We start from the raw sequence: 23,913 nt of genomic DNA, 5'->3' as shown, positions 1-23,913 counted from the left end.
TTTATCGACAGCCCCCTAATTTCAGGAAATGTTCCCTCAGTAGGAAACCAGGGATGAGATTCATGCAATTGTTCCCCTTTAAAACAATGAGGATTCAGTCAATGCTGTTGTGTTGTTTTTGCGGATTCACCCAGATGCAGTCCTCAGCCGAGCCCCAACATCAGGGACACGACTTCCTCAGGGAGGAGTCCAAAACAGGACAATGAGACACTGGTTTCCTCCAAAAAGAAAAAAAAAAAAAGTTAAAAATAAAATGAAAACGATTCTAAAAATATATGACGCAAGAACAACATCAACTGCCGAATAAATAGCAGTTGGTCGCTGCTATTTACGTTGCAATTGTTAGCTGAGTCCTCCCGGCCGACTCTTGAGTAGATGGTGTGCATCTGTGTTGACTTTGCTTTCTCCCTGTGTGTCCCGTACCTCCCCTTTGGCCTCTGTCGTGTGTGTGTGTGTGTGTGTGTGTGTGTGAGCCGCTCACACCCCGTGTCTGACCTGAGCAAAGCAGCAACACACTCCGTTACCGTCCCAAAGTTAGCGTTCCCGCTCCACCGCCGTTAGCCCCCCAAACGGCGTTCCCGTGTTCCTACAGAAAAAAGCTCCGCAGGCTTCCGGAAAGTTCCCAGAAAACTTTGTTGGGTGGGGGGGAATGATTAAGGTCCCTGCTGACGTCATTTGAAAGTTGGGGGGAGAGTGGATAAGTCAATATGACAACTCATGTCATTTGACAACACAAATATGTAAAAAAAAAAAAAAAAAAAATGTAATTTAATAAATAAAATTTTATTAAAAAAAAAAAACTTTGTGAAAAGGCGGAAATTAAAAGATTAATTTCCATGTAGACTTGGGGAGGGGGGGCGGGGGGGGAAGACTACTAATTAGGTTTGATCTGGGGCTCCAGTTTAGACTCACCATTTGTTAATTAAAATTAAATACATACATTTAAAAGCATATGTACATAGACCGAGACACCTCTGGAGTTTAATGGATGTACAGTGTGCTGCATGTATGAGCAGGTTTAACAGGAGGTTAGTGCCCCGTGCTCTGTTACCCCTCCCCCCCCCCGTGCTCTCTGTTACCCCGTAGACCCCCGTGGGTGTGGTAGATTCCCTGTGCTGCAGTAGTGCTGTATCCATGTGTACACCCTCCACCACCGTGTGAACCTTCTCTGTGTTCCTGTTTCTATCTCTCCTGTATAAAAATGTGTGATCCTGTTTTCAATGGTCGTATAATTGTGATATGGTATTTACAGCTGTCCAGAAAAATATGTGTATTATTATTTTATTTTATTTTTTAATAATATTAATATTATTATTGTTGTCGTTATTGTTACTGTCGTTTTTGTTAAAATTGGACATATTTGATGCTTTTTAGGTTGGAGATCCTAATTCAGATTTGGGTATAAAAATAGTATTCGTAAGATTTGCTTATGCAGATATATACTTATCTGTTTAACCCCCCCCACACCAGTTTACCCATAATTCACAGCTGTAATTCAGTATCATTTCCCCTTGGCTGTAGAGTGGAGCTTTTTGCCATTGAAAATTAGTCAAATTTGAGTGAAATGAGTCACTCTTTCAAGTGAAATGAGTTACTTGTTTGAGTGAAATGAGTCACTCTTTCAAGTGAAATGAGTTACTTGTTTGAGTGAAATGAGTCACTCATTTGAGTGAAATGAGTAACTCGTTTGAGTGAAATGAGTAACTTGTCTGAGTGAAATGAGTTACTCGTTTGAGTGAAATGAGTTACTCATTTGATGAAATGAGTAACTCCTTTGAGTGAAATGGGTAACTTGTTTAAGTGAAATGAGTAACTCACTGGTTGGTGCAGTGGGTGAGGTATAATGAGGAGAGCGGTAGCCCCCCTCACCTGTTCTTTAAACAGTCTCTCTTCTACACACACCCCTGCCAGCCCCCCTCCCCCTTTTTTAAAAGGGTGTCATTCCAAAATACATCCTCCCTTATCCGACATTTGTTCCCTCTGTTGATTTGGTGAAAGGGGGGGTTAGGTTAGCTCATTGGACAGATTGTTCGTTTAAAAGGAAAAGCCTGCCTTCATATAAAAAAAGGCTTTTTGTTAGGTTTTTGTCAGTGTGTGTGTGGATGTTACGACCCAAACCTTCGTCAGGATGAAGGCTTGGACCAAAACACCCGCAGGCGCCAAAAATCGAATAAAAAGCCTTTTGTTTGAGTCGTATGAGTGTGGACTTTTCTCTTCTGCTGATTGTCTGCCAGTGTGCACACAAACAAACAGCACACAGAGAATCTGCTGTGTTTGTTTATGATGCATCATTAGTTTAGACAAAGCAGGCCCTAACTGTGGGTGGAGAAGAGGACTCATTATCTGAGTCTGTTACCATAAGCAGCAGTTATGCGTGTCAGAATTCTCCCACCATAATTACTGCCTAGAGATTAATGTACATATTTAACCTTATTTATTTATTAATTTATTTGCTTTTTTGTTTTTTCGGATGGGAAAAAAAATCCCCAAAGCTTTTCAGCAAATAAAATCAGCTCAGTATTCGCTTCCCTTCCCCCCCCCTCCACCCACACCCTCACCCCTCAGTTTAACATACTCTTTTTCATCTTTTCATCTCTCTCTTCTCTCTCTCCCCGCCCCCCCCCCTCCCCCCCCCCCCCCCCCCCCCCCAGCCATCAAAGGTTTCTCCCCCCAGCACAAGATCGCCAGCTTCGAGGAGGCGAAGGGGCTGGACCGGATCAACGAGCGCATGCCCCCGCGCCGGGACGCCTCCCCCACGGACGCCTCCCTCAACTCGCTGAACCGCGCCCTCTCCACCGAGGCCAACGGCACCGACTGCAAGGGGGGCGGGACCAGCGGCGCCAACATCCAGTGAGCGGACAGCCGGGCTGTCACTCAGGCTGCGGCCCAGTGGCGTGCAGCCTTCCCCACCGGCTGGGCGGGACCGTCCCCCGGCTCCTCCTCCTCCTCCTCCTCCTGCTCCTCCTCGCTGCGGATTTCTGAGTGGGGGGGGAGGGCTCTGGTTTTGCACGACTGAGGGACTGGGAGGGGCGGAGAGAAAGAGAGAGTGAGAGAGAGAGAGAGAGAGAGAGGCTGAGAGGGTGAGAGAAAGAGTGTGAGCGAGGGAAAGAAGCGACACGGAGAAAGATGTTTAAAAAGCTTCTGAGTCGGCGGGGGTGGCCCTCCTTTCATTTTTTTTTTGGATATGCCTTTAAAAATAAAATAATTGCTTGTAGACACATGAAAACGTCATCGCCGGTATACTCTTTGTGTGGGCAGGGTCGTGTATGTTTGCTACAGTGAGGAACGAGCTGTGATGGGCTTGCTCTTCCTTTTTATTTTTATTTTTATGTTTTTGGAATGGCTCATCCTTTACTGGACGTGGGAAATTTCTTTACCTTCTAACCAACTCTTAACGTTTACATAAATTCAGCACTAAAAATGGACAGTACGTACGAAATGTTTTTAAAAATATAAAGGTGTACAAACTAAATAAGGACTATTTATTGAAGACTTTTTTCTTGTTTTTTCTTTTTTTTTTTCGCTATTCTTATATACCAATAGCTCTGAAATAAAAATTAGTCTTAAAAGAATGTTGCAAAATTGTTGAAAATGCCAAAAAGGAAAGGTTTTGCGGTTCTGTGCAGGTTACTCTTACCTCAGGTCTATGTAGTGTGTGGTTTTGGCCCTTTTCTCTATAAAATGGTTGACTTGGCAATGAATACCTTTTGTTTCTGGGAATTTGATAACTGGAATTTACATTTTAATTATCATTTGCTGATACTTTGTTTTTTGTTTTTCTAGAAAGGTATAATTACAGGTTGCGGCTTGCTATAAATCTGCTTTAATGATTGGTACCTTTCTTTACTTATGTTTTAAGTATAGTGAACAAAATCTTAAGTACTATATAAAGTTCAGTGGGAAGAAGTCTATATTCTGTATAAAAAAAAATTTAAACGACTTGAAGAAATCTGCCTATGCATGTTTTATAAAAAGTAATTAAGATAAATACTTATATCAACAAATTAAATTAACTTGGCTGCCAAGAAATATTTGGGGACTGTAGTGTGCTTAGCAGATATTTACTGGAATTGTAAGCCGACATTCTTTATAGTTACTCTATCAAACTACTTTTTGCCTTTTGCTTTTTTTTGTAATTAACGCATCAAACTATTTAAGACAGAAGAGGACTCGTGCTCTTATTTTTAATAAGCTTTGAAGTGCACGCGTAGTGTACATAGATTTAGCATGGTTAGCGATTCTCGTGAGATACGTCTGTGATTACGCGTGGAAATCCAAGTGCATGGATAGCTGTTGTTGTCATATAATGGTTTAGTCATTTCTGATTCTGTCTTGTAACGTGCCACAGAGTGTCATTTTATTATAATGATTATTATTATTATTGCTATTATTGTTATGTTTATTAATATTATTATAATTATTATTATTATTATTTGGATCTCTTTGCTTTGTATATCGTTGGCAGGATTGATACTGCTCCATACTTTAAGAGGAAATTTGGTCCTGTGGTCTTTTTTTAAAGAACTGTTTTAAGTGCCCAAGTAATTCACTGCGACATATAAAGCCTTGCTTTTGTAATTTGACTTCAAAACTGTTGGCAGACAAAGCATGCACTTGCAAACAAAAAAAAAAGAAAGTATTTTATATATTACTGTTCAATAAAATGTGCATGAAACCCAGCGGAATCAAACCATGTGTGTTTTGTGCACAGTGGCACGGACAGCCCACCCAGCTAGTTCAAAGTCTGTGATTGGAGGAAAATATGTCAAGATGACAAACAAATAAATAATAAACAAATAATAAATATGTTTCACCCACAGGAGTTCCTATCTGTTTCTATGAGTTTCTCTTGTTTTCTGGTTTTTGATAAAAGCATTCCTATTATATATATATATATACAGCACTACAATGAATGTGTTTTTACATCGTGTTCATGATTTTGGTCCGCGCTGTTTTACTACTACATTCAGTCTACATTCAAAGGGATATTTCACGTGCTCAGCTTTTAAAAAAAAAACATGGCTTAATTTCTGGTTTCTTTGCAGCGTTTTCCATTGCAAATAAACACAATCAATGTTTTCAAATGTGCAGCCCCTGGAAAAGTGTTGCTGTAGCAGGTTAATTAATAATAATAATTAATTAATTAAAAAATTTTGGAGTTAATTTAACTGTAGTTTCACGCTTCAGCACGCAAACTCATGAACGCCCTGATGCCAGCCATTGTGTTATAACTCATTTAATTACTTCATCTTCTCACCCTTATGCACATTTATTGCATGTTAATTACAATGTAATTACACACACGTTTCACCCGCTCGATACGTGTCGCCAAAGCAGTTTAAGCAAATTATCGACCAGGTTTTTTTTTGTTAGTTTGAATCGTACTCTGTGTCATTGGCCCAAGGATAAACGAAATACACCCCATTAAGGCCCAAGAAATTCATTTTTGTCCTCTGTAGGGGACATGAGTCTCTGGTCTTAATCTTAAGAACCATGTATTCTACTGAGCTGAAACCTGGACTACAAGGGACATTCAGCAAAAATAAAATTATATTTTTGAAAATATTTTCACTGCAGCAGGTTTTTTCCATTCAAGACGCTTATGTCGTATTATGTCACAGGATAATTTTTTTTTTCTTTTTTTTGCTGAGTCCGAGGCAGATTCGTTGTACTTTGAGGGGAAAAAGAAACCCCTAATTACCAATGAGCGATGAAGACTTTCCCAAACAGGCTTGCAGTCGACGCTCGGGTCAACAGCAGGAAGAGCTGGGCCGCTCTGTTCGCATTTAGAACCCAGCGAGGGAGGGAGGGATCTTTCCGGAAGGTGAGCTTTTTCTTCTCTTTCTTTAGGGGCTATTGTGTGCTGCACAATACACAGGATGTCACTGCCCGGGCAGTTCGGTCAGCGGCGAAACAAACACAGCGTGGAGAACTCGGCGGGGGTGGGGGGGGGGGGGGGGTCCTCCTGTGGGGTGGAGCTCCGCTGCAGAAACAATCCCAGCATTCCTTGGGTTTCAGGCCATTTGAGAATAAATGAGAGCAAATGAGAATAAAACAGAATCCAGATTAAAACCAAGGCAAAAAAAAAAGATGTGTAGTGAACTGAATTTCTGATACCTTGCTGCCCACCTCTCTGCCGCCTCAGGGGTGTAAGTGGTGTGATTGAGAAGGTGGACTGTTCTCAGGTGTTCTTTTCACCTCTTACCTGTGTATTCTGCACCTGGATACATCCTGTCATCACGATGTCATTAAAGTCCAGGTGCAGCAGCGCTGTTTTTCGGCTACAGGCCACCTCCTGGTCACTCGGTAAGTTCTCCTCTTAACATGGGGGGGGGGAGGGGTGTCTGGGAGTCAAGAGTCCAGCCCCTGATGACCCAGCCACCCACACAGCCCTGGGAAGCTGAAGCACGGGCTTCTCCACTGGAGGGAGGGGATAACCACACGGTCAGTTCTACCGGTCGCTGAGCCTAGTGTTCGTCCCATTCCTGCCGATGTCTCGCGTACGCTCAGTTAGGACTGCGATTTGTCGTTTGTCTTCCTTCGTGCTTGTGCTTATGGTGTGTGTATGGGCGGAATGGCTGATGTTTGGCTCCTGTTTTGTAACGCTGGATGTGCCAACCGGTGCATGAACTCTGTCCTGGGCACTGCGTGGTATAGTGGTTTGGGAACTGGGCTAATAACTGTAAGGTTGCAGGTTTGATTCCCAGGTATAACACCGCTGCTGTGCCCTTGAGTGTAAGGTACTGAACCCAAATTGCAAAAAGAAGATGTGCAAGTAGCTCTGGATAAGAGCGTTTGCTAGATACCTGTAAAGTAAGATCAAGAAATTAAATTCAGAACTGTTGATACAAAACTGGTGTGATGTTGTCGTGGGTATTTCCATTGATCTGTCTGGCTCTCTTGGGCAGGGCCCTCCTTGAAGAAGAGAATCCAATTTCAATATTTAAAAACGTCTGGCTAAATTCATAATGTCAAGGATTAGTGCTAATGCTAATGCTAAGTCTGGAACAGAAGCAAATAGTCATTTTTAGAATCAGCGAGCATGGTAAAACTTTTTTTATTATTTTTATTTTTTATCTAACTCAAATGCAGTAAAATTTTGAGCCTGATTCTTGGGATTAAAAAAAAACACTAAATGGTGTTATGTAATTTAAATTAATATCACTGTTATGATTCATAGTCTTAATATGACTGGCATGGAGAAATTATTTTAAGAAAGGAGAGATTTAAGCTGCTAAATTAAAAATAAAATGTCAAACATCAAGAAGATGGAATGGAATCTAAAAAAGTCGAGTAAATTAGAAGAAAAAATTATGAGTTTTTTTTATCAGCCCAAAGAGGCTGGTGGGAGGCAGGAACAGAAGTACTGCCAGTGGTGAATCGAACCCGCAGCTCCTCTCCATCCTGTGACTCGCTGGCGTGGCACAGCACTGAGCATCACACCCAGCGCCGCTCTCCAGAGCCGGGGGGGGGGGTCTATCTCTGTGTCCTTCTTCACTGTGGTCTAAAACCATCCCATAATACCCTACTGTCCTGGGGGGTATTCCACCAAGCAGGGTTACTGAGTTAGCTGGATAGCTGTGCGGAGTAAAACCCTAGAACAGCTTTTTACTTCTTCCAGATTTGGGAGGGTTCTGGGGTTTTTACTCAGTGCAGTTACCCTACTGACTCAGTAATCCTGCTTCCTGAAACACCCCACTGGTCAAATACCTGCCCAAAAACAAAACAAAAAACACAGGCTCTAAATCTGGCCGTTTTAATCGTCACCTGCATCCGATTGGCTACATGACACAACACGTCCTCCACTGAGCTCCCAGCTGTGCTATCTGGTTTAATGAAAGTGATGTTAAAAGGGAGATGTGTAGGAGCAGCAGAGGATGCGGGGCGTGGTTCTGTAACACCCCCAACCACATCTGCCCCCCCCCCCCGCGCCCCCCTTGGTGATTCCTTCCTTCCTATGAGAGCTGACCTCTATTGGCCCCACCCTCAGGGGAGGGAGGGAGGGGGTGCGGGGGTGTGAGAGGGTCCTGTCAGTGCACAACTCTCAACTTTCATTTTCCCCTCACGCACACGCGCGAGCTGTGTTGGGTACCTGGCCTGGTCCGGTCCTGTTCAGCCTGAGAACACCATGAAGCCAACCGTAGCTGCCTGTGTTCTGCTCATCACACTACAACTGCGACTGACAGGTACTGTACACTGCTGTACTGTGTCTGTGTGTGTGTGTGTGTGTGTGTGTGTAACTGGACATGTGGGTGTGTCAGTGTGTTTGTGTGTGTGTGCGCGTACGTGCATGTGTGTGTGTGGGCACATGGGGGTGTGATTGTGTGTGTGAGAGCGTGGGCACGTGAATAGGTGTGTGTGTGTGTGTATGTGTGAGCATGCGTGCAAGGGCTTGTGTGCGTGTGTATGTGTTAGAGATGTGGGTGTGTTTGTTGTGTGTGTATGTGTGTGGGGATGTGGGTGTGTTTGTTGTGTGTGTCTGTATGCATGTGTGTGTGTATGTGTTAGAGATGTGGGTGTGTTTGTTGAGTGTGTCTGTATGCATGCGTGTGTGTGTGTGTGTGTGTGTGTGTGTGTGTGTGTGGGGATGTGGGTGTGTATGTGTGTGGGGATGTGGGTGTGTTTGTTGTGTGTGTCTGTATGCATGTGTGTGTGTGTGTGTGTGGTGTGTTTATTGTGTTCTTATGATGTGTGTATGTGTGTATGTGTGTGATGTGTGGTCTTGTTGTGGGCTTATGCATGTGTGTGTGTGTATGTGTTAGAGATGTGGGTGTGTTTGTTGAGTGTGTCTGTATGCATGCATGTGTGTATGTGTGTGGGGATGTGGGTGTGTTTGTTGTGTGTGTCTGTATGCATGTGTGTGTGTGTGTGTGTGTGTTAGAATTTTTTTTTTTCCCTTCTCTGAATTGTATGTTTCTATGTATGTATGTACCACCTATTGTAAAGCGTCTTTGAGTTCATGAAAAGCGCTATATAAAATAAATTTATTATTATTATTATTATTATTATGTGGGTGTGTTTGTTGAGTGTGTCTGTATGCATGCATGCGTGTGTGTGTGTGTGTGGGGATGTGGGTGTGTTTGTTGTGTGTGTCTGTATACATGTATGTGTCTGTGTGTGTGTGTGGGTGGGTGCTTGTGTGTGGATTGGATTGTATCTTTGGATTGGAATTGAAATGATGACTTAATGTCCTGTCATCCTTGGGCGTGGCCTTCCTTTTACCACCAGTGTAAACAGAGGTGGGAGCAGCGGTGTCTGCCGTGCGTAGAGGGCGCGGTTGATTCCGTTCCCTGTCGGCGGCCGCGGAGGTCGGGCGATCAGGAAAGTACCGCGGTGACTCCATGGCCACTGTGATATCGCCGCCATGGCGACGGTTGCAACGTTTATCAGAACGCGCCCATCGCAAACGCGGGCTCTCCCAACGAAACCCTTTTGTCTGCGCTCCAGCAACAACAAACAGCGGCTGAGCTTCCTCTCGTCCGCGGCGTTCCCACCGTGTTTTCGTTAGAAGGAGCTCGCCTCCTCCCGCCATTACATTACATTACATTTATTTGGCAGACGCTTTTATCCAAAGCTACATACAAAAAGTGCATTTCATGGTCATGGACAACTGCTAAACACAGGTTCAGTAAGGTACAATACTTATTTTGTACAGCTATTTCTAGCCAAGAACAGTTTAGTTCACACAGTGAACGCTATTCGGACCTAACCTCTGCAAAGCCAACTAGGCAGAAGAATAAGCTACGGTATTAGGACAAATACAAATTACCAAAAAGGGCTGGGATGGGGCAACATGTAACAAGTGTCATGAAAGGGGGGGGGGGGAGATTTAGAGTGAGATATACAGCGTGGTGGTGGTTAGTCTAGGTATAGTCTGAAGAGATGAGTCTTCAGGCCACGGCGGAAGATGGGTAGTGAGGGGGAGGTTCGGAGGGGGACGGGGAGTTCGTTCCACCCCTGGGGAGCTAGGGTGGAGAAGCTCTGTGATCCCTTTGGGCGGGTGGGAGGGGTTACAAGGCGCCCTGCTGCTGCAGAGCGGAGCGATCGAGCAGGCACATAGAATTGCGTCAGTAAACACTAAGGTTCCCGGGAACCTTCGTGTCGTGGTGAGGTAGTGGAAGCGTAGCGTGCTAGTTGAAGAACTGGGCTTGCTAACACCAAGCTTGCGGGTTCAGACCTTCAGCAGGGCATGTGACCGTAGCAAAGTAGTCCCACCGCATGAATGGACTGCATGCGAACAGCCTCGCGTAAATGGTGTGACAGAGCTTTGAAGATGGGTGGATATGGTTTGTTATTCTTCTCCGAAAATACTATAGGATTTGAGAAAGAAGTGATGTTATTTTTAAGTCTCGGCAGAAGTCCAACCTGTTTTGGTTTTTTTTCGGGTGGGGGGGGGTGGGGGTGTTGAGGGGTGAGGTGATCATTTATACTAAAAACAGTTTCGTTTCCATGATATTTTTTCTCCATCATTGGATGACTCACACACACAATCACACACACACACTCACTCACAAGGTCTTCACACACATTTACTGTGTGTGTTCTGGGTTCCTCTGTGCTCAACAATAGTTATCGCAGGCACAAGAAATGCAGGAATAGATAGTCACCCAAAGGAATAATTTCTGTATTTTGTGGAGGCCACAGTATCTGACTGCACTGCAGCTTGGGCGTCGCCGAACGGCCATGTTTGAAACCCACTTAATTACAGGAAATCAAGCTGACCTGAGACCGGAGGAATTCCTTTCCTCCTTCCTGAAACCTGCTGTTCAGAGAACTCTGGCTAGTACCCGCCATTAGCAGGTGGTACAATAGTGTTTGTCAGCCTGTTTGATTTAGGCCCTTTTGGTAAAAAAAAAAACAAACAAACAAAAAAAAAAACTAAATATTATGGGAAAAGACAATACATCTTTTTTTTTTTTTTTTTTTTTTCACGTAACACAATCAGGGACAGGGTGGCGTTTCTGATGCGTCTCTTCCTGTATAACATCCGGAGGATCCGCCCCTTCCTCACAACTTACTCGACCCAACTCCTCGTCCAGGCAGTGGTCCTGTCCCGCCTGGACTACTGTAACTCCCTGCTTGCTGGCCTCCCAGCATCATCTATCAGACCCCTGCAACTCATCCAGAACGCAGCAGCGCGTCTGGTCTTCAACCTCCCCAGACATTCCCACGTTACCCCCCTGCTCACCACCCTCCACTGGCTCCCCGTGATGGCTCGCATCAAATTTAAAACATTAGTGCTTGCCTTCAAAGCAGCCAGGGGGTCAGCCCCTCCCTATCTACGTCAACTCATCAGACCCTACACCCCAGCTAGACCTCTCCGTTCTGCTGCCACATGTCGCCTGGTCCCTGCCCCGGCTCGCACCAGCACCCGGTCACGCCTCCTGTCTGTTCTAGCCCCACGGTGGTGGAATGACCTTCCTGTGCAAGTCAGAACAGCAGAGACCCTGGCCGTCTTCAAACGTAGACTGAAGACTCACCTCTTCAAGCTACATCTCACCTCATCACCCCCCACTACCCTCTAACATTTTTTTTTCTAAAAAAAAAAAAAAAAAAAAAAAAATAGGGTGTACAATTCACACTTATACCTAAGCAAAGTTATACCTATTGTAGCTCTCTTGCAGGAATGTTGTAAAGCGCTTGTCTCTGAGTTTTGTAATGCACTTGTTGTAAGTCGCTCTGGATAAGAGCGTCTGCTAAGAACCTATAATGTAATGTAATGTAATGTAATGTCTCGGCTGCGGGCGTCGGTCTGAAAAACAGCGGCAGAACCACCCCTGGGAATTCCCACATGGGAACACGCCTGTGACTTGACCGAGTCATTGTTCCACCAGGAGGCATCTCAAACGGCATCTGTCTCCTGTGGAACCCTGCCCCAAAACTCCGGAACGCGAACGCTCGCCTGGTTCCATTCCCTCCCGTAGAATGCGTTCTAGATAAGACGAGGAGATCACGAAGATGAAGAGTAGAAATGCAGAAATATCATAAATGATGAGATATCTGGTGGACAACAATGACAACGGTGGTAAAACTTCTAGATGGCAAGAGATTTGTTGGCCCTGTTATATGCTATAATAAAATGTTGAATATGAAATATTAAATATGTTATCCATGGCCTATATTGTCATCATGACCTCATGGCCAGAGTTTTTATAACAACTATTAATTATGAAGTTGTTCAAATTGCATCTGGAATGTAAAATTGGTATCAGTGTCTCATATATATACAGAGGTCTGTATTCAATCTAACCTCAATGTGAATTACCCTCAGCCTTGAATGATGAATTTCAGCAGGATTTCAAAATTGGGTTTTTTTTTTTTGTTTTTGTTTTTGAACAACCTTCTTTTCTAGCTGCCAATGTCTGTCAATCATAATGGTGGGTACAGAAAGTGACAGGCTGAAAATGGGTTACTCAGCACTGTGGAAGAATTCCACTCCAATGAATCTTTGCCTTTTGCTTGCATTGTTAATGAAATTAATTATTTTTCCCCATTGTTTGTTCATGTTCTTTACAGGGTCCACTACCACACCGCCACAGGATCGAGACTCGGGTAAGATCAAATGGATTTTGCTTCTGTGAGTCTTCAGGGATCATAGCTCATTCAGATTCAAAGATTTTAAGAAGCCGCATTGTCTTTGGGGGAAAAAAAGAAAATATATATGACACTCCAGCACTGGGAGAATTCTAATTTTACTGTATTTACTGCATAACTACAGGCTTCCCTACTCTCCAAATAATTGTGCTCGTGTTCTCATTTCAACCTGGTTTTCTTTAAAAAAATGATCTACAGACAATAAATGTATAAATACATATAATAAACAGCTCACATGCTCACCCCTTGCAGGAGAGGTCTGTTCCCAGCTGAAACAGCTCCAGCAGCACAAAGCATTAACGGGAAAGTTGAAGATCCTGCTGGAAGCTCTGTTCGAAGCCTTCTGCAGTAAGTGGCACCGCGCTGGCGATGGCTGCCTTGCGATCAAGGTCACTTTCCTAATGCCTTCACACCTTCTGAAGCAGGCTCCCATGGAAACGGTTTAGCTGGAGGTGTGACATCACGTGACATCACGTGCTCCACTGGTAAACAGTGTTTCTGTGGTGGCCCTGGTCTTGCAGCATGGGGGGGCCACAGTTCAATGCCTGGCAGACCAGTGTTGTACTTATAAGAGACTGGGCATGTCCCAATACTTGAAAAACGAATCCTCCTTTTCTCCACCAGTATCACTGGGCATCAGCTTTTACTTATATCTGTGCATCACATCCAGGTAAGAGCGTGATACATTCACCTTACCTTGAACAGACACAGAGCATTGCATCATGACCTACAGTTATCCTACAGGCTAAGCTACTGATGGAGAGACTTTTTTATTATGTTTTTGTAGAGAATTATCATCACCACGCCCAGCCACCACACATTTCCTGGTTTAATTTCCTGGTTCTCACACAAAACAATCCCAGCATGCATTTGTCCGTCGATGCCGGTTGAACAGTGGGATGAGTGTGTCACGTTAATACTGACTAATCTGACATTCCAGAGTAAGAAAACACCCCTGGCAACCACTACAGATATAGACAAAGCCAAAACTTCCCCCCTCAACCACAACACCCTACACACTGCCACCTTCAGGCAAGAAAGAGAAAGAGAACGGATCTGTTTTATAGTTATTTTAAAAACAATATAATTACATATCATGGTTGTCTGTGGTCCTCATTTTCCTCAACAGATAAGGACCTGGCCAAAACGTCCACCTCTACCACCTTAACGTCAACCACCTTAACATCAGCACCAGTGACTACAGGTGAGTGAGAGATGTGTGTGTTCACCTGGACTTGAGAGAAGAAGATTAGTCCAACACGCAGTCGATCTGTAAAGGGTGAGGAACGCTGAACGCTGCTGTGCACGTGCTGATGTTCGGTTACGCTTCTCCCAGCTCTCCAGACTGGCGAAAACAAAAGAGAGAATAAGGACCAGAAACCCCCAAAGTCTGCCGGCGGTAAGTTTAACTGTTTGCTGTCATCTCAGTGGACACACTCAGGACTCCAGGTTTCTCACAGCTTTATGGGTCTCACCAATGTCAGCGGGAGCTTGGCTTGTAAATGGTAAATGGACTGCATTTTTATAGCGCTTTTATCCAAAGCGCTTTACAATTGATGCCTCTCATTCGCCAGAGCAGTTAGGGGTTAGGTGTCTTGCTCAAGGACACCTCGACATGCCCAGGGCGGGGTTTGAACCGGCAACCCTCCGACTGCCAGACAATTGGTCTTACCTCCTGAGCTATATCGCCCTATATCACTTGTGGCGCGTGGAGTGAGATAAGGCGATGGCATGACATCATATGCTCCAGAGAAGAACACATGCTTGCCTGCATTCTCCCAAACTGACAGAGACATCGAAGGTGATGAATACAAACATTACATTACATTACAGGAATTTGGCAGACGCTCTTATCTAGAGCGACGTACAATAAAGCCTATAATCATAACCAAGTGTGTCGAAAACCCTAGAGAGAAGTATCGTTCCAAGTACAGGGAACAACCGCATAGTTCAACTTGGACCCTGTAGGTCAAACTGATGAACACTAACACAAACAAACACAGTCAACCCTTTAGGGTGTAAGATGACAAATTTACCTTTACAATGTTCTTAACTGAATATTCTAATGCTGGTGTCACAATCAATCCTGGCTTTGAATTTCGAAACAAAAGAAAAGAAAAGGAAACATTCCAAAAAAATCTACATTTCAAAGGGTTTAGGCTGAAAAACTCAAAGTTATCTGAAAAGCGAGCAGAAACTGAACGCAGACATGTTCTTCGTTGTTTTTTTGCTCTCTACAGCTCCTGAGAATGCCTCTCCTAATGACAGCAAGCGAAAAGAGGAGCCACAGGCATCTCCCAAGTCAGGTAATCATAATTTCATCTCATCGTTTCTAAAAATTTGACTAAATGTGGAGGGCAGGCATGTTGTGTTTATAACTGTAGTAATAAAGGTAGTCCAATGTGTCCAAACCTTCTGTGTTTCAACCATCAGAATCCCAAACATGTTCTCCGACTACAACGGTAGGGTTCAACTCAAAGTTCAGTCCGTCATAAATCTGCTTCGAACCCTTTGATCATTGAGAATAGAAATGAATATTCCCAGGGAGCGATCATCGTGACTATGCCCAGGTCTACAGCAGCACATCGTCCATGAGTGACAGAATAATGAGATTGTTTAAGAAGGCATCTGCTCTTGTTCACACACCTGTACAGTACCGCTTATCCATACGTGATTTATAGACCCATACTTCGGAATATATTTGGACCATGTGAACTTAACGACATGCACAGTGCAGAGACAAACGCACAAAAATTAGATGAAAATGCAATGATGTTATAAATGTCCAACAGTTTTGATAATTACATTATTATTAATAATAATAATCATAATTATTGTTGTTGTTGTTGATGATGACAATGACAATGACACTGATGATGATGATGATGATGATGATGATGATGATGATGATGATGCACCCCTCTTCTGTAGACAGGAAGTTCCTCTGGATAGTCCTGGGAGTTCTGGGCGTGCTCATGCTCGTCACCGTCCTGACCCTGAAGAGCAAGGTCCTCATCTGTACGAGAACGTACACAAACGCAGGTACGGCACCGAGGGCCTGTTTGTGCAGGGATCTTAAATCACTCCCAGAACAGCCTCCTTTTATTTACATGGGAGTGTTTTATCCACCTCAGACTGGGGAAAGCCAGCTTAGGTTCGGAAATGATACTGCATGCATGCGTGTGTGTGTGTGTGTGCCTGTATAATTTCTTTTTATTATGAACATTCATTTGAATGTTTCAGTTTGGACCTGTGCTGCCTTTATAGCACAGGAATCCAAGTCAGTTGCATCAGTCCGTGTGTAATCATTATCGATTTCATGTAACAGGAAAGAATTTCCCAGTAGAGGGCGCCCTCATGTCATAAACAAAGCCTCTCCACAGGTATTTCCTGTTCCCAGATCGTTGCTCTTCTGGGAATGCTGATAGGTTTAAAGCAAGGGTGTCAAACTGAATCCCAAGGGGGTTGTAGTGTCTGCCAATTAAGGTCTTGCATACATGGTGTGTGGGTAGATTCCTTAGCCAATCAATGACTTAAATTAACCACTGGTCCTGAGAACACCCCGAAAACTCTGCTGCCCTCCAGGACTGGAGTTAAACCCGCAGACTCTGCGGCCCTCCAGGACTGGAGTTAAACCCGCAGACACTGCTGCCCTCCAGGACTGGAGTTAAACCCGCAGACACTGCGGCCCTCCAGGACTGGAGTTAAACCCGCAGACACTGCTGCCCTCCAGGACTGGAGTTAAACCCGCAGACGCTGCGGCCCTCCAGGACTGGAGTTAAACCCGCAGACGCTGCGGCCCTCCAGGACTGGAGTTAAACCCGCAGACGCTGCGGCCCTCCAGGACTGGAGTTAAACCCGCAGACGCTGCGGCCCTCCAGGACTGGAGTTAAACCCGCAGACGCTGCGGCCCTCCAGGACTGGAGTTAAACCCGCAGAAGCTGCGGCCCTCCAGGACTGGAGTTAAACCCGCAGACGCTGCGGCCCTCCAGGACTGGAGTTAAACCCGCAGACGCTGCGGCCCTCCAGGACTGGAGTTTGACACCTATGTCTTAATGAAATGGTAAAATCTCCTGGACTGTTGGTGCAAACATTGGTGTGTACTTTGATTGACAGATTTACATTCCATTTATTTCCACAGGTGTGGCAGACAACATGGAGGAAAAGTGAGTGAATCTCGCCATTCCGCTGGGTTTAAAAACAAAATGACTCCTAAAACACTTTGGGCGTCCCCTTACGTTTATTTTAGACACGCAAACACGCATTCCTGGTCATTGGTTCCCCACCCCGTATGTTGTCATGCCATTATGATGCTGTAAAATGACTGATTCCTAAAAATAAGTGATTCTTGAATGTTTCAACTAGCTCCTTTGTGATGCTATAATACAACCGATTCTTAAAGCAAGCGATTATTGAATGTTCTGTGTAATTCCAAGATGTTCAAATGCTTATTCCTCTTAAAGGTACCAGGCACAGACAGGAGTCAATCAATGCCCATAACAGCAGTGTCAAACCACTAGTACTAGGCCTCTGAACCCTGATGCAACTGAAAGGGCTTTTTGTCTCACAGAATGTGACATTCCACATATAGTCTCAGAGGGTAAGAATAGATATTTCCACATATAGTCTCAGAGGGTAAGAATAGATATTTCCACATATAGTCTCAGAGGGTAAGAATAGATATTTGCACATATAGTCTCAGAGAATATGAACAGATATTCCTCGTGTAGTCTTAGAGAATATGAACAGCTATTTGCACATATAGTTTCAGAGAATATGAATAGATATTCCACATATAGTGTCAGAGAATATGAATAGATATTCCACATCACATACAGTTTCACAGATCTGCGAATGTGAGGTTTAGAAATTGTGCTGCTTCATAATGTGGCCAAGAGCAAGTTTTTGGTACTTTCCTATATGTGCTTACCAACATTAAAAAAAAAATTAAAATTTAATTTCTCCATTCAGGATGTACAGTGCAAATGATGACATCGTTCTTCTGGGCGTGACACCAGGAGCTGAAGGGGAAGATGATTGGTGCTTTTCCCCTAAAGGTAAACCCTAAGTGGGCTTGGGAGAATACTGGGTTGCTGTTGCTCCCCAAACAGTCTTAAATATTGTTTTACACCTGAGGTAAAATGGCTTCACAGAAAGCACTTCTCTAGTGGATCGCTCTGTTTGGGTGTTCAGTGCTTCAAAACGTATTGGACAGAGTGTAGCACAGTGGGTAAGGAACTGGGCTTGTAAACGAAAGGTTGCAGGTTCGATTCCCGGGTAGGACACTGCCGTTGTACCCTTGAGCAAGGTACTTAACCGAAATTGCTTCAGTATATATCCAGCTGTATAAATGGATACAATGTAAAATGCTATGTAAAAGTTGTGTAAGTCGCTCTGGATAAGAGCGTCTGCTATATGCCTGTAATGTAATGTATTGACTGTGTCCCCCATATCTCCCCCCCCCCCCCCCTTCCTCCCCTTAAATCTATATTCCATACCAGGTTCTCCAGGATATGAAGATATCTCACCTAGATCGACATGTTAATTTAGCTAAGTCTGGGATTATTTAACATTTGCATTATTATTATAATTATCATCATTATTATTGTTTATAATGCTCCCTGTCAGATCTATAACGCTTATAGTGCTTCTGTTTAAAGAGGAGAACTGTGTAGGAGAGTCTGCACAAAGAAACAGTACAAGCCTTGATGACTCGTACTCTTTTTGAAGAAAGAAAGAAAAAAGAAAGACAGAAAGAAAGAAAGGCAGCATCCAAAGCACAGTTTGGAAATGTTAGTGAAGAACTTCGTGTCAGTGGGCACTGAAATCTGGATTTATGAGGCAAAACAATGAAGGCTTCTGCTTCTCACTCCAAGATGCTGGAGTGGAGTTGTTCTTAAGATGCACACTGACCCTCCTAAACCCTACCTCCACCACTGTGACCCAGTATCGGAGCATGATGAAGACGATCCATGGATGTCAAGGAGATGACTCTTATTCACGTTGCTGATGTGTCCAAACGGGGTGACAGTGTTTAAGTCCTGTAGAACATCAGAAACCTCAAACTCCAGTCCGGGAGGGCCGCAGTGTCTGCAGATTTTCGTGCTTTTTTCTCTCAATCAGCAGCCAATTTAGGCCTTGGAAAAAAGTCTTCTTTAAAAAAAATAATAATAATAATAATTCCACCTGTAGATGGCGACCATCGAAAGCATCTTGGTCAAGAGACAACACGGAGGATTCTCAAGTGTGTATACTTGTACGTAGAGGCCTGAGGTTATGCACAGCTGTGACAGGCCAATGATATTTTTCTTACAAAATGGCTGACATTGATTATATATAGCATATGCACCTTTTATACAGCTGGGATATCTACTGGAAAAATCACGTTAAGGGTCAGTTGCATAACTATATGCTGCAGTGACCTACCTGTGATTCAAACCTGCAACACCCTGGTTTCAAACCCAGCTGAAATGTGAAACGCAGTCCATGGAATTTGTCAGTTAAACTGTGATTTCTGAACCTGCCCAGCTTGTATTTGAGGAGGAATAAAAATTGCATTTATTTGTTTGTTATAATTATCAATAATTTTTTGCTTGACTCAGGGTTGCACAGCGAGGGGGTGATTCATTTTGGGATGTAATGGCAAATTCTGCTGTAATTCATTTTTATTTCGCTCAGTCATTTATTTCAGCAAGTACAGACACTAGAGTAGAAAAGAATAAAGTTTAAACACAATACGAATTCAACACAGTTCCACAAACACCCCACGCAAAAGCACACTGCCCATCTGCCTGCACGCAGGACAGCGTCCGAAAAACTGCGGTTGGAATGTCACACGCGTACCGCTGGTAAAAGTGTCTTTCCGTGGTCCGATATAGTAGCGAACCAGAACGAATATGTGTGTATAAAAATACACCCAGAGAGATGGGCCAAATCTAAAACCGGCTATCAGCTTGGGGGGGGGGGGGGGGGGGGGGGGGGCAAGGGGGGGGCATTGAAGGGTACTGCAGTACCTTCTCTTCAGGGCCACTGCACCCAGGTATCCAGTTTCAGACATGGTGGCCTGCCAAATATGCTTTGCATCTGCTTGATAGATATTTTATTATCAGCACTTACCCTCTCCATGTTTGCAGCTGGCAGATGCTTGCCAATCAATGTATCAAAGTTTCCAGGTACAGAGCTTACACGATTAAGGGTTATGTCGGGATAATTGCTTTGATCGAGGAGGCTGATTGCAAACCGGAAATTAATGTGATTATTCGAAGAGCTGCTGCATGAAATCTTAACCCACGTAACGTGTCTGCTCGGATCGCTGGCAGAGGGGTCCTCTTTTTGGGTTATGATGCTCTCTCATTTTCCCCCTTGCTCTAGAATTCTTAGAAAAAGATTTTTTTTTTAAATAACAGGATTTGTGGAATCAAGGGCGATGCTTTAAAAAAAAATAATAATAATAATAATACAGTCTCATGCTGATTTATGGCTAATCCAGGGTGAGGCTCTGTCCTCATAAGCACCAAGTGGAATTTTTTCCTCTGTGTTTGTTGATGCTGCTTGCATGTGAGGACTGGGCTGCAGAATAAGACTTCTATGCAGTGTAAAGTCAGAGTTGGGAGTTATTCTTTACGACTGGTCTAATATTCCATACAGGATTATCAATAAAGTCAGGCTCTATAACACCACCTCTTAGTTTTCTCCTGCTTCTGCTGCACACAAGCTCCCTCATAACCAGCCTTCACTGGACCAACGCCAGAGTGGCGCTGGGTGCATGAAAGGTCAGAAACAGGTAAAAATTTTAATAAACATGGCAGCTGACTTGCTGGGCCTGCTCTGAGCATGGTGAAATATACAGTAGCCCAGTAGTTTGTCAGCCCAAATTTTCTGTCTAGATTTCTTGCCTTTTATGTTTTTCTTTTTTTCTTTCTTACTTACTTTCCTCCTTTAACCTCTTGCCTGGCTTTTACATGCATGTATTTAATTGATTGAACTGCCACTCTACTTCTGACAGAAACCAGAAACCAGCAAGAGAGGTATGAGGTGAAGTGCCGACAGGTGCAGATTCTACCCAGATAAACAGGTGTGTCTAAAGTGGCTTGGTTCAGCGTTAATGTTCACCACTAGGGGTTCGGAAACTGGTGTGTGCGTGCGTGTGTGTGCTTTTGTCCGTGTGTGTGTGTGCGTGCATGGGTGCTTGTGTGCGTGCGTGTGTGTGTGTGAGCGTGTGTGTGTGAGAGTGTGAGTGTGAGCGTGCGTGCGTGTGTGTTTGTGTGCGTGCATGCGTGCGTGTGTGTGTGTGAGCGTGTGAGTGTGAGCATGCGTGCGTGTGTGTGTAAGCATGTGTGTGCTTGTGTGTGTGTGAGTCTGAGCGTGCGTGCATGTGTGTGTGTGTGTGTGTGGGCATGTGTGTGTGTGTGTGAGTGTGGGTGTGTGAGCGTGGGTGTGGGTGTGTGCGTGAGCGTGGGTGTGTGAGCGTGGGTGTGTGTGTGTGTGTGTGTGTGTGTGTGTGTGTGTGTGTGAGCGTGTGTATGAGTGCGTGAGCGTGGGTGTGTGTGTGAGCATGAGCTGGTGCTGTGTGGTTGCCGGGGAGACGGCTGAGCTGTGTGGATGTGCTCCTCGGGCCTTGGCTTCGCTCTGGGCCCTGAGCCGGTAACACAAGCCTGTTTATCTGCACTCCTCTCTCTCTGAAGAGGCTGAGAGGGGCTTCAGCAGCTGCCACAGTCAGAGATCCTGCTGTGCCCTGCCTGCTCGCTTGCTCTCTCTCTCTCTCTCTCTCTCTCTCTCTGTCTATCCATCTCTCTCTACCTCTCTCTCTCTGTCTATCCATCTCTCTCTCTCTCTCTCTCTGCTTCTTCTATCCATCTCTCTCTCTCTCTCTCTCTCTCTCTGTCTATCCATCTCTCTCTCTCTCTCTCTCTCCCTCTCTCTCTGTCTATCCATCTCTCTCTCTCTCCCCATCTCTCTCTCTCACTCTCTCTGTCACTTTGTCTATCTCTCTTGCCGTCTCCCTCTTTCCATCTCTCTCCCTCTGTCCTTTCCTCTCTCTCCATCTCTCTCTCACGCACACACATATGTCACATTCACATACCCTTATGCTGTAGGTCTCTCAGTTCACATACAATCAAACTCACATTCGCAAATCCACACACTCCTATACACACACACACGCACACATGCACACATAGACACACATACATGGCTCTCACACAAGCTCATGCTGACATACATGCAAGCACACTCACATAAACATGCTCGGTTCATTATTAGTCATTAAATATTAGCGCTGTGTTTATGAGTCATTGTTTGGCACAGAGTAAATGCTATGAATGCTCTGATTTATGAATTATGATTTATGTAGTGTTGCCTTCAAAGAACATCATACCACTCTGCATTCAGTGTACTATGATGCAGTTACTTTTAAGATAATTGCTGGACATAGTGTTTTCACAAGGTTTTTATTTTTTAGTTTTCACCTAAAATAATGCCTGTTGTCTGATTTCACGTTCTAAAACTGTCTTTCAGGAACCAGTTCCTGCTTTTTCCACATTTTTCCCTGCGTGGTACTTTAATAGATATAAAAATGTTGACACACAAGTCTGTTCTGTTAAAAATACTTTAATGTGTTATTATATAAGGTAATGGTTGTTCTCTGAAAATATTAAAAATCAGGAAAAGTGCTTTTATTGCTCATGCAATGTGTTGATCAGTATAGGCAGTAAGAGCCATCTGATTGGACCATGTCTCATATGAGGTTTTGAAGTACCACAAAAAAAAAAAATTCTGAGAATCCCACAGCAGGTGGCTTTGAATATTTAATGTCCAGGGTGCTGCTAGACTAAGTGCAATTTAACCACTGCACACATTACACCTGAATTCTGAGTGACACGTGCAAGAAAAAATGCTATTGCATAAATGCATTCTAAATGCATTTTACATAACATGCCGACATTAAACCCTTATAAAAGAGAGTCATGTTCGAAACCAAAGAGTGGCCATATGCAGAGAAAAAAAAAAAAAGTCAATCTTTTTAACCATCAGCAAAAGCAAAACCCTTTTGAATTCCATTTTTAATTTTTTTTTTTTTTTTTTTACCTGCACCTCTTCGGATTTTGGTGAGGATGTGCGTCATTAATTGAGGCCTTTGGCCTTTAAAGAGACAGATGTCAGTCATGTATTTAACACGGATGACTGTGGAATGACAGCACTCTGTCACACCTCTCTGGCACTAAAGACTATGACATAGATACTGAAAAGTGTGGGAAATAAATGCTTTTTCTGGAGTCAGGCTTCACCACCCAAGATGTAATTACCCAAGGTCAGTGTGTAGGAAGGATAAAGTGCTCCAAGTGCATTTTGGGAAGGCGTACCACATGTTCTGCCTGTGACCTGTGGGATGAAAGTAGTCGTCAGAACCCAGGAAATCTGGTTTTACGCAAGGCACAGTAAACCATATTGAGAGGTTATATTGTCTGCTGTAAATATGTGTGTGCTAGCAAAGCAAGGACAGTAGGCAGACAGCCATAAACCTTCTCAAGAGAGTGTAGAGCTTAAGCACGGCAGGTCAAAGGTCAAAATAGAGTGCCTGCAATTGGTCATTCGCTCAGAAGAAAATTCGAAACAAGTTTAGAAAAATCGACAGCTTTGTTGTTTAAAAGAAATATTTGCAGACTTGCCAAGTGTGGCTGTTAAAGCACTGTGCCTTCCGCCAGGCCTGTAATTACACAATCATTTCTCCAGTGTAACCAATTTCATCATCATGATTCAGTTATACCTCCAAAAATGATAAAAAAAATTATGATATTGTGCTTGATACCGGGTGTACATTACTGAACAAGCTTTCAGGTTCTTATATTTCCAAGGCGCAAATGCCATTTACTGACAAATGGCTAGGGGGAAAAGATACTGTAACCTTCGAGGTTGTGTTTCTTCTAGTTGTGTTTCCATAAATAATCTCGCGCTGTTGGGTCGCTGTTTCTGCCGGCACGTGCGCACGCATTAGCAGTTCCTCGCACAGCCACAGACACGGAGATCTCGTGAGCTCGGAGGTCCGGCGTTGGCTCATTTGTCACGCGAACCTTTGGGGGAATGCAGCACTGTAAAATGCCGGAGTTCTTTTGGATAGTTTTTCTCAATGTATCCTCGCAGCTGGGCTCAGCTGGGGCTTGTTATGATCCGTACCGTCCTAGAATACTGCGCTATGTTACAGCTATGGCTGTAACACAGTTGCATTTGATTCAAGTGTTTGCGCACGCAAGTAGTTGCATTTTAATTACGATGTGCGTTACTTACACTGCGAGCTTCTTTTTGTTTTCAAACAATTATTCT

The 23,913-nt window shown here is 44.0% G+C and overlaps 2 protein-coding genes across 8 annotated transcripts in view; both read left to right on the top strand.

Moving 5' to 3' along the window:
* LOC135255866 (protein phosphatase 3 catalytic subunit alpha-like) overlaps positions 1 to 4,822 on the top strand; it is a 143,821-nt gene extending 138,999 nt beyond the window's left edge. For 3 of the 4 annotated variants that reach the window (XM_064337603.1, XM_064337600.1, XM_064337602.1), the window contains one exon: positions 2,652 to 4,822. In XM_064337603.1, the coding sequence (XP_064193673.1) occupies positions 2,652 to 2,854 (203 nt within the window). In that variant the 3' untranslated portion in view covers positions 2,855 to 4,822. The remainder of the gene's footprint in view (positions 1 to 2,651) is intronic. The other variant, XR_010330301.1, reaches the window with a different exon arrangement.
* A 3,214-nt stretch (positions 4,823 to 8,036) lies between these two features.
* Positions 8,037 to 19,155, top strand: LOC135255864 (uncharacterized). Of its 4 annotated transcripts, none has more exons than XM_064337599.1 (10): positions 8,037 to 8,186; positions 12,517 to 12,552; positions 12,847 to 12,942; positions 13,724 to 13,798; positions 13,931 to 13,993; positions 14,835 to 14,900; positions 15,526 to 15,636; positions 16,736 to 16,760; positions 17,566 to 17,651; positions 18,096 to 19,155. In XM_064337599.1, exons 1-10 carry the CDS (start codon positions 8,129 to 8,131, stop codon positions 18,137 to 18,139), a joined length of 660 nt encoding a protein of 219 aa, XP_064193669.1. In that variant the 5' UTR covers positions 8,037 to 8,128; the 3' UTR covers positions 18,140 to 19,155. The 4 variants fall into 4 exon arrangements, with proteins under 4 accessions (XP_064193669.1, XP_064193668.1, XP_064193667.1 ...); XM_064337596.1 differs by having other exon boundaries at positions 8,068 to 8,186; positions 11,835 to 12,552; XM_064337598.1 differs by lacking the exon at positions 14,835 to 14,900 and having other exon boundaries at positions 8,064 to 8,186; positions 11,835 to 12,552.
* Positions 19,156 to 23,913: the final 4,758 nt, after the last annotated feature.

The sequence above is a fragment of the Anguilla rostrata genome, chromosome 5 (assembly GCF_018555375.3).
Source record: "Anguilla rostrata isolate EN2019 chromosome 5, ASM1855537v3, whole genome shotgun sequence".
In the NCBI taxonomy this organism is placed as follows: domain Eukaryota; kingdom Metazoa; phylum Chordata; class Actinopteri; order Anguilliformes; family Anguillidae; genus Anguilla; species Anguilla rostrata.
This window is presented reverse-complemented; position numbering and strand designations above follow the sequence as displayed.